We start from the raw sequence: 10,438 nt of genomic DNA, 5'->3' as shown, positions 1-10,438 counted from the left end.
GATTTTTGAGAGCATTTTATTTATGAGGGCTGAATAGCATTAACAGCTTCTTAGCCTTCATGGTGGAGGTTGATGGTCGGTCATCCTGATTTTGGCTGTTTATGAAATTTCTTCTTCTTCTTCTTCTTGCCTTCAATGTTTGACTGATCTGACTTGAAAAAAGGGGATAGCTGCAAAAGAAAATGAAAAAACAGTGAACTCTGCTGATTTCTGTATTTGCTATTCTATGAAGTACTAAAAATAACTATACTGCATTACAATTGGTTGGATTTTAAATGTATATCACCACACAAAGATATAATTGTAACAGTATATTAATAGATTTCATGGGAATTAATCGCTCCAAATGAATTTGGACTGGACTGGAATGTGTGCAATTTAACATGAATTAAACCAAAATTAAGAACTGTGTGCAAGAAAAGAAGGCATTATCAACATGTTTTATTTTATTTTTTCATTTTATGGTAATTAAATAAGCAACTGGTTGGGTGGCTGAAGTGAGGGAACAATATAAAATGAACTTCAAAACATTCAGCTATTTATTTTAAAATACCTATTGAGGAAAAAACAGGTAGTATTTCTGTATGAACCTGTATAAACTCTCAAGGTTCCATGAGAACAGTGGCAGTGCAGATTCATTTATGAAATACATGCAGTTTCATTTTTCTTACAGCTGCTGTCAAAATGACCACACAATGCTGCCACCTACTGGCACAAACAAACACCGCAAACAAAGAGGCTCAGTACCTTAAAATAAGCTACATTTCACAGTTTTTCAAACTATTTTATAACTAAAGTAATCATTCTTTGACATCGTTTTACTGAAAGATTATACTTCACCAATTCTGTAAATCAGTTCATGAATATTTACACAGTGATGCAGTGAGCATGAAAGGTTCACCATTGAATTTCTGACAGGTTGGTTCACTTTTATCTCCTTGTAGGAAACAGGAGCTCCTCTCCATGTTGATGAGTCTGGAAAATAGAGAAAATATAGATATGGAACAATGAAACTCAGTATATTTATTAAAATACCTGGAGTCCTCATCTTAATTTGACTACAAAGAAACATGAACTAAGAATATCTATAATAAACATGGGACTTTGCACATTGCAGTGGCATGGTGTGGACGATCCATGCTCAGTGCTGCAGACATTCACCGTGTCTTGACTCAGAATTACATGCAGATTTTTTGTTTTCATAAGACTTCTTTCAAATCCTTCTGACCTGTTAGGAAGACAGACATTTATTGTTTTCTAAGACAAAATATGCTTTTTATATTATTATATTATTATTAAACTTTGATACATTATTTACAGTTGATAAACATGTGATGCTTCTTAAGAGGGAAAAGGTTAGCTGAAATAGTTAAAAAATGCACGTAAGGAGTTTTTAAAGATACAATTTCAGGTTGTGTAGTTTCTAAAAACGGCACAATTGTAAACAGTTCTTGTACATTTTGTCTCCAATGTTGTGATAGAACAACAGATCAAAAAGTTACTATAAAATTTATATATATGCAATGTCAAATTTGGTGAAAAAAATAATAATTTAAATACATTAAAGTGGCTTACATACAAAACAGGAACCATCTGATAATATAATTTTACCACCTGCTTATTTCTGTCACGATTCCAATCTAATGATATTAACTGTTAAAAAACTCTAAATTTTGACTTCTTCCATCACTGGAATACAAAAACGACCAAACATAAATAAAGGACAAATGTCATATTTGTCCTTCAACTATTGGACAGATATAAATAAATAGTAACAACAAAATCAATCTTTGTATTGTTTGTAGACAGTTTGTTCATTTTAAGATCATTTTTGCCCCAGAATAAACAGGAATGTGGAACTGTGAAAACATGATGTAGATTATCCTGCATGTAGACTCTGACCAGAGTGAGTCTCAGGAAAAGAATGGCAGCAGCCTGGGGAGAAACTTCAAGCCCCTTTTTTGTGTTTATAGTTTTTGTATTTATGCTTATAGCATATAAACATCTGCAACAATAAACAAATATGCAAACAAATGTCACCCTCTTAATGAACTTCCCTTTATCTTAGTCGATGTGACTGTCGTCTTCTACCAGTTCATCTAAGTTGTGTGAAAAGTAACTGCTGCTGCCACCTTTGTAAATCTAATCTAAAAGACCAAGAAAGACCTGAAGTCCCACTGGGGGGGAGAGACCCTTCTGCAGCTGTGTGCTCCAGATGCCTGCCGCTCCTGCTGTTTTGTGCTCTCCTCTGGTTCGAACTGACGTCTGACTCGGCCATGATCCCTGCAGCTACCAAATTGTTCCCGAAGGACCTTGACGATGAGGAGCGAGTCAGTGAGGAGTGTGGTGACTGCTGACCCTCGACATCTGTGACACTGAGAAGAGAGTGAATAGTTGGTCATCTGTTGTCTTTCTTCTTTACTCTACCAAGAAGTGATTTTGTGGATGTGACACATTAATTAGATTTAAATACAAAAACACATCAAGACCTTTGTAAATTCAAAGAGCAACATCATAAGATAAGATAAGATAAGATAAGATAAGATAAGATAAGATAAGATAAGATAAGATAAGATAAGATAAGATAAGATAAGATAAGATAAGATAACTAGGTTTAACTTATCTTACTTCTGATTGGTCAGCATCTTGTAAACGTCCTGCACCATCGCCTCAGCTGCTCCTGGTTCACAGTGTATGCTTCCATAGACTGCTTCCTTTGATAGCGCCATGTTCTTCTTCTTCAAAAACTGGAGCGAGCAAAAACAATTTTGAACACATAAAAATATTCCATTATAGTCCATAAAAATATTACAATGAGTTCTCATTAAAAATATATATTTTAAGTTGTTTTATATTTATAATATTGCCATTTTAAAAGTTTGTTTGTATGTATATTTGATCTATTTTTTAACCACATGCTAACCGGATGTGAAAAACAGCTCGTTATATTTTTAGATTTTAATAACTCTTACCTTCTGTATCCTGCTCCAGTTCTTCTGCTTGGAAGAAAACGATACTCCGTTGTGATAAGAGTATACTGAGATGTCATGAGGGTAATAACGAGAAAATATCTCGGCAACCAGGTATCCATTGGACAAATCCCTGGAAGTGGAGGAGAGGACGCCGTTAAAATGAGTTGTGGAAGGAATTAAATGACCATTAATTAAAATAATCAAAATATGAATCAAGTACATTCATTTGTAAATCCAAAGTTCAATCATTAAATTCTAACAGCAGTAATGAATGAGATACATGTTGCCTTAATTTAAACAAAAACACAAATCTCTTATTTACTTAGAGATAAATGTTTACTCTTATTTATCTAAGCATAAGACTGTGATGTATTAAATAAGAAGAAAGCTATTAGATTATGTTATACTCAGATCTTCTCAGGTTACATACAGCTTCAAAATTGTTCTGATAATGTCTGTACGCACAGATATTAGAAATAGCTGATGATTCTAGACATTTCTAGAGGTTTTGGAAAAAAGCAAACTGTATTATTCATCATGAAACGACTAATTTTAAATAAAAGTTAGCGTCCATTCAGGGGGAAACTTGGGTGTTATTTACATTTTACCCGCTTGGAGCACATATTTTTATGATGCCTAAACGTCAGTTATTGACATACCTTCGCAGATTCTTAGGGTGAAATGATAGTTCCAGATCTTGGAGCCACTTGATGACTTCTCTGTCAACTCCTGTCTTGTGACCCTGAGAATAGGACATTTTCCTCAGATGAAGAAGATTCAAGACGAGCTCGTGGAAACCGCTAACACTTACTCCACCGGCAGTTAAGCTTTCCCCCGAAAGGGCCTTTTTCTGTTTTTCCGTCTCTATGGCAACCAACGTTCTCGTTCTCGGCTTAACCTCTGCTGCCATCTAGCGGGTGGTTAACAGTTTTGCTGGGAAATACAAAGCAAAGCGTTTCTGAAGACTAGATTATATTCAAAGGTACACACGTTTTAATTCACCTACAACTGACGAGATGTTTCAGTCCAAATGTTTATTCTTCAATCAATCTTATATAAAGGTTATTTATCAAGGCAACATAAACAGAAAATCATGAATGCACAAGTCAACTTTAAATTATCAAGTAGTGTTCAGTGCTTACAATATCAAATAAAAGAAACTTGTTCGTGTATACTGTAGTGTGTTATTATAACATGAAAACTTCTTAAAACAATATTTATTCATCATAAAATGCTCATGTGATTTTAGTTGCTTTAACTAACATGTGCAGAACAGAAATGAAGTGATATTTACTTTTTCAGAGCATCTGGTAGGACGACCATAATCAGACTAGGAACCCCTAAAAGTTCCAGCAGCAATTTCCTTCACATTCAATAACCTTACAGTGAGTTTTATGCACATGCACTTCCAGTCAGAAGTTTACGTCCATGCCTTGTTGATTTGAACCATGGTACATTTATTTTACACACTTAGGACTTCAGAGTGGTTTTAAAAACATAAACTGGGGCAGACGTTTGAATTCTTTGTGGATTTTCTGTAATCTACTCACGGTAAAAAAATAAAAAATAAAAAAAATGTACACTTGCAGGCTTTAAAATGAAGATTCACCCAATAATGTTTGAATAAATGTTCTTTAGTAATTTGCAGGGAAACCATTAAGAAGAATCTGACATGATTCTGGTTAGATATTTAACCATTCTTCTTTTTTGAAATGGAAACATTTGTTTTATTTTTCTTTGTATGGACCCTGCTTTAAAGCATAGCTCATGAATTATTAATAGAGCTGAGGCTGAGTGATTTTAAAAATTATTCAGCCTGTTTTATGTATTACAAAGCTTTTGCTGGTGTGTGTTTTGGGTCACTGTCCCATTAGACTCCTCCTGTTGTGTCCAATTTTCACTCTTCTCAATCACACTGCCCAGCTAAAATGAAAGACATGAGTACATGTACAGGAACAACCAACACGGCTGCAGCCTATCAATCAGTAAGTGGAAAAAGCTAAAAGACGAGTGTCACCATTCAGAGTGAAGCATGTTTGGCATGGACTGGCCAAGAAAGACCGTCTGCAGCTAGAGGATCACAACTTGGACACAGTTTGCTGCTCCCACATTTATATGACATTGATTCTGATGTAAAGTTCTGAGCTGAAGTGCATCTTTTGGTTGGTTGGTGCAGTTGGGTACTTCCTTTATTCAGTTTCTGCTCTGTGTCTGGTTGAAATAATCCCTCCTGGTGTGTTGGGACCACAGCGTTACGGCCAAACCGGTTCTGATGTGTTTAGATTAGTTAAAGTTGTATTTCATAGAGTCCATTTAGGCGCACGGTGTCTTGGTTCTGCTGGTCATTGGTACTGCAGGTAGTTCTTGAGCCTGTTGGGAAGAGGAAGGTGGGAAAGAAGGTGGAGTCTGTCGCGGCCAACGCAGCTTCTGATGCACTGACGACACGACTGGCTCAGCAGGCGCGGCGTAGCTGCGAAAACACACAAAAATCTGACCTGAAAATTATTTGTAACAAATCAGGAAATAATGACATTTTCACTGGAAGTAGCCCGGATGTGAGGAATCATGAAGCCAAGTTAAACCGCAGGTCAGCAATGAGTCGTACCTTCGTAGAGCAGCAGGAAGCCCTCTGTCAGACTGCTGGGTGGAGCCACATCTACTGGCCTCTGAAACTCTGTGTTTCTGGCATTAATATCAGCCCCAAAGTCCAGCAGCAGCTTCACCACGGCGGTGCAGTCCTTTTCTGCTGCCGCGTGTAGAGGCGAATCCAGGGATTTGCCTTTCTGAACGTTTGCACCTGCATGAAGAATAGAATAATGGTCTGAGATCAGATTCAGGTCATGTACGGTTTTTTTCTTCATAGCCATTAAGTTCTAAGCTTCAGATTTCTCTTTTTATGTAAATCTACAAATTCACCACATTTCACATAAAATCCTTTAACCCTGAGAAAATTTTCATCTCATCACCTTTAATTGAAAGTAACAAGATTATAAGCATGAACAGTCAGCTGAAAATAGACAGATGTGATCAAACTGTATGATATGTTGTGTGTGGATGTTTTACTAACAACAAACAAACATTCTCTCCTATTCATTCCACTTGAACTTGTTCATATTTTCACTTTACAATATAAGATAACTGTACAGTGGAAGAAAAATGATGTGATTTTCACATTCAATAAGGAATTAAAACCTATTTAGTGTGGTGTTCATCTGTATTGCTGTTAAAGTTTCTCTGCATTAAAGTTTTGTTCAGTCTTTTTAGACTCTGTAAGGATGCATTTCCACAGGGTATATCCTAACCTTTCATATTCTACTTCTACTTGTGTGGATGCGTAGGACTTGCATCTGTCTCTGAGGAGATGTAAATATCCACACTGTGCTCCGAGCTAACCTTCCTTCAGGAGTTTCCTGGCACACTCCAGCTCTTGGCAGATGCAGGCAGTGTAGAGCGCTGTACCCAGGTGAGGAATGTCCATGTCCACATCGGCCCCCCAAGTCACCAGGGCCTCAACACAACCATAATGACCTGGGAGTAATGGAGCATGAAGATAGTAATCAGTATGCGACAATGTGAGGTGATTCTCCAAGCTGTCTTCTCCGGTCAGGTTCATTTATTTTTAAAGCTGTGGGGTTTTTTTTACACTGTAGGTCATTTAGAAAGGATGTTGTAGCAGAGCAGGAGACATAAACACAACTTGAAATATGGGATTGAGTGTAAACCCAGATGAGGAGAAATATTGATAGGGAAAACATTGCAGGCCATCAATGAAGCTAGGCTGCTGTTTCTCAGCTAGAAAACAGAAATATTTTCTTTTTCTTTTATGACTGTTTCTTTGGATGGATTGTAAACAGCTTATGACCTGCTAAAGCAGTTTTTCACCCTTTAGTGTTGGCTTTAGGCTCTTTTCAATACACCATATTCTGTCATGTTATACCTTTGCTGGTCGCTTCATGTATTGGTGAAGGTTGGTATACAAGGCTCTGGGGTTTTGCTCCATTTTCCAAAAGGATTTCAGTGCAAGCCACGCTACCCACCATACAGGCATTGAACAGAGGGGTGACTCCATCAATTGTAGATGCATTGACCTGTAAAAACATTTTTATTGTTATTTTTAGCCTATCTTTAACAATGCAGGTTGACTAATGGCAAATGCCAGGGGGAACAATGGGAGGAGGGGGGAACAATTTAATCGCTCTACAGTGTCCGTAGATGGAGAGCAGCGCATCTCTCATTTGTTATCCCCTCCCGGAGTTTCCCATCCATGGAAATTACATTTGACCTCAGCAGAATGGCAACATTAAAGAGTCTCCAGGCCAGAATGTGACTTACATTCGCTCCTGCATCAATGAGCGTCCTGGCACAGGCAACATGGTCTGCGAGGCAGGCCTCGTGAAGGGGTGTCACATGGTCTATAGTCAGAACATTCACATTGTGACCCTGGAAACACAGCACAGCAGCAGCCAGAGAGATTTAGTGGGAAATTTTGTTTTAAGAAGCGCCCGGCATCAGACGCGCTCTGTCAGTCTCCGGTGGCGAACAATGGGAATTACACGAACATTATCAAAGCTTATCTCCTCGCACAAGACAGAGCCATCATCCTCAGTTACGGCTTTAAGTGATCACTGAACTTTACTGCAAAGTCACATTTCAGCGCCTCAGATTAATTAGCCCGCTAATTAAAGTGAAGATCAAACTGAAATCTGGTAATTTACCATGTGAATACAGTCATGTTGTCACTGATGTGTCTGATGTGAACAAAGCACCTCATACTTCAGGGTCTGGTCTTATGTGAGTGAGCAGAAGAAGAAGAAAATGAAGACTGCAGTTTTTTAATCCAGCATTTCTTTGATAAAGATATAGGAAATAAGAATATTTCGTTTTGCATTGAGACACTTCTAGCCTCTAACACCAATAAACCTGAGACCTACAGACCCTGGGGCAACAGAACACACATCACAACGTGTCTCAACTTCAAACAGAAGCTTTGGGATCGTTTTGTGATCAACCAGCACAAAGTAGTGCACTAAAATCAAGAGAGAAAAATGCATAATTTTTTCAACTTTTTTATTAGCAATGGCATAAAAATGTGGCACGACTTTGTAGAAATACTTTTCCCATCAGTCACAAATCTTTGGGGTTATTTTCTTACAAAAGTTTGATATCTTGATCTGCCTTTCTTGTGAAATAACTCAAATTCAGTTAGTTTTGATGGGTAACATCTGTACACAATAAGGTTTTACCAGTGATTCACCATTAAAATTTGGTCTGGTTAAAAACTGGGCCATTCTAACACAGACATGTTTGATTTAAACTCTTTTGCATGTCAAAGGTTATTCTGACAGAAAGTGAGCGAGTCTTTGAGATCTTTTCTTTCAGAATTGTCCCATGTTCAGCATCCCCACTGGATGATGCTGCTTCCACCATGTTTCACTGCTTTTGTGTTTATTTTGTGCAAGTTTGATTTAGGCATGATCTGATTCTGTAAAGCAAAGATTTGCAAAAGTATTAGTTAACGGGGCTAAAAGATATCCTTGACAATTTTATAGTTTGCTTTCATCTGTCACATAAAATCTCAACAGAATTCATTTAAGTTTGTGCTTTAAATGTAACAAAAACTACAAAAAAATTTAAAGGATGTGAATATTTTTGCAATAAACGGTGTATGCAGCTCACTATGACTTCTACCCCATACTTTCCACTCCTCTATCTCTTTATCAGACATCGAGTCTACAAAGGCACTGAGTGCAATTTAACAGCACCAGAGGTGGCAACAAAAGCCCAACATGCGTGCAGATAAGGGGACACGCATTACCCTCTGAGAGATTGTGTTCCCTTCACCTGTAAAATGAGGGTCCTCAGGGCGAGGAGGCGGCCCTGACTGGCAGCGTCGTGGAGGGGTGAGCGGTCCGCCCAGGATCCTGCAACACGAATATAAATTCAGTGGTTGCTTCTACCCACATTTATTCCAGATTGATACGTCATGTTGTCCAGAGGAGAAACACGACCTTTAGAAACTACAATGCGGAACAGTACAAGAACCTGTCCCTGTGATGCTTAATCCAACAAGACATATTGTTTTAGCTGTATTGGTTCTAACTTTTTGATATATATTCAAGTCAGTATTGTGTAATGTGAATTTCACCCTTTGCCTGATCTCCCCCCACATCAGACACACCTGAGTCAATATCCAGAATAACTGCTGATGCATTCCACACGCTATCATCTTCATTATTCTCCTCTTCCATTTTCATCATAAATTATAGATAACAATCACCTGAACTTCCTCCTTTTATTCATGCAGCATATTTTCCTCAACTGCGAAATACAGACATATAGAGAGACATCAAACAGATTCCTCCTAACAAGGAAGACCGTATCTACAGGAGCGTGACTAATATCCTGATTTGAGCTAATTGGTATTCCCTTTGAGTGATAGCTACAGATTATGTTGTTGTCGTGTCTGTCTTGCCCCAGAATGTGTCTCCACGGCGCTTGTCCCCGAGAATGTGGAGTGTTGTTTTGGTTGCTGTGTGAGTGTGACAGGGTGCACTGCATAGCTGGGAATGGAAAGTAGGGCAGGCAGAGGGGGCTGGAGGGAGGGGCGGAGGGAGGATATCATGACTGGGTTCTATTATTATATTAGAGAGAGAAAGCTGCTGGGCCGATCAAGTCTTCGTTTAAAATTGAATACTTCAGGATTTATAAGTGGCTATTAAGCATGAAATGAAAGAAAAGTGGGCATTAATTCATATCCCTGCTATAAATGGGCATATAATTAATGGCTTTTAAAGTAAATGGATAAGTAAAACGGTATTTATAACACAGAAATCGTGTAAATATGGTGCATGTGCCCTTGATTTATAACCAGGAGGATTTCTTACGTCTGACCTTACAGGTGATGTCAAAAGTGTCACCATGAGACTCCCTTAAATACAGACGTGTAGTTATGTCATATATCATATTCTGCTTCAAATAACCCAGTTTTATGATAAACAGCTTCAACACAGTTATTCAAAAACTTTTCTCTCGGTACTCACTGTGCTGTTGACCGTAGTCGTAGAACTCTGCTGATATCCGGGCAGCTTCTTTACGGTTCCCACGGACTATATAGAAGTATGTCAGCAAGTTGAGAGAAATCTTAACAAAGAGTTTGAAGCAGAACAGTGCCAAAATGCTAAGATAGACATTGGACAACTGGACTGCGAAAGGCTTGTTGGTGAGTTCCACCGCTCGGTCTGACATTTCCTCAAAAGAGCTTTGCTTATGAAGAAGGCAGGACCAGATGCTGCTCCAAAAGGCACAAGAGTTGCCTACTTTTCTTCCACTGTACTCTCTGATCGTACTCTGACTGTACTCCTGACAGAGTGCAGCCTGCAAAAAAATGCCCTGCAGCTGCTACTGGGCCTGAGAGCAGCTACTGCAATGTTATTAAACACTGCCTGTGGGTGTGTGTGTTCACAAGT

General features: G+C 38.4%; 2 protein-coding genes across 4 annotated transcripts; both read right to left on the bottom strand.

The window, feature by feature from the left end:
• spata4 (spermatogenesis associated 4) lies at positions 1-3,848 on the bottom strand. Of its 2 annotated transcripts, none has more exons than XM_008421044.3 (6): positions 3,632-3,848; positions 2,973-3,102; positions 2,629-2,747; positions 2,167-2,375; positions 872-975; positions 1-170 (listed from the first exon to the last, which is right to left on the bottom strand). In XM_008421044.3, exons 1-6 carry the CDS (start codon positions 3,727-3,729, stop codon positions 81-83), a joined length of 750 nt encoding a protein of 249 aa, XP_008419266.1. In that variant the 5' UTR covers positions 3,730-3,848; the 3' UTR covers positions 1-80. The 2 variants fall into 2 exon arrangements, with proteins under 2 accessions (XP_008419266.1, XP_008419267.1); XM_008421045.3 differs by having other exon boundaries at positions 902-975; positions 3,632-3,847.
• A 215-nt stretch (positions 3,849-4,063) lies between these two features.
• On the bottom strand, positions 4,064-10,401 carry asb5a (ankyrin repeat and SOCS box containing 5a). 2 transcript variants are annotated; one of them, XM_081611903.1, is made up of 8 exons: positions 10,013-10,059; positions 9,151-9,290; positions 8,814-8,893; positions 7,305-7,412; positions 6,910-7,060; positions 6,366-6,500; positions 5,578-5,769; positions 4,064-5,442 (listed from the first exon to the last, which is right to left on the bottom strand). In XM_081611903.1, the coding sequence occupies exons 2-8, from the start codon at positions 9,227-9,229 to the stop codon at positions 5,315-5,317; spliced, it is 873 nt and encodes a 290-aa protein (XP_081468029.1). In that variant the 5' UTR covers positions 9,230-9,290; positions 10,013-10,059; the 3' UTR covers positions 4,064-5,314. The 2 variants fall into 2 exon arrangements, with proteins under 2 accessions (XP_081468029.1, XP_008419268.1); XM_008421046.2 differs by lacking the exon at positions 9,151-9,290 and having other exon boundaries at positions 10,013-10,401.
• Between the last annotated feature and the right edge of the window lie 37 nt (positions 10,402-10,438).

Source organism: Poecilia reticulata, chromosome 10 (genome assembly GCF_904066995.2).
Source record: "Poecilia reticulata chromosome 10, P_reticulata-male-v2, whole genome shotgun sequence".
Taxonomy (NCBI): domain Eukaryota; kingdom Metazoa; phylum Chordata; class Actinopteri; order Cyprinodontiformes; family Poeciliidae; genus Poecilia; species Poecilia reticulata.
This window is presented reverse-complemented; position numbering and strand designations above follow the sequence as displayed.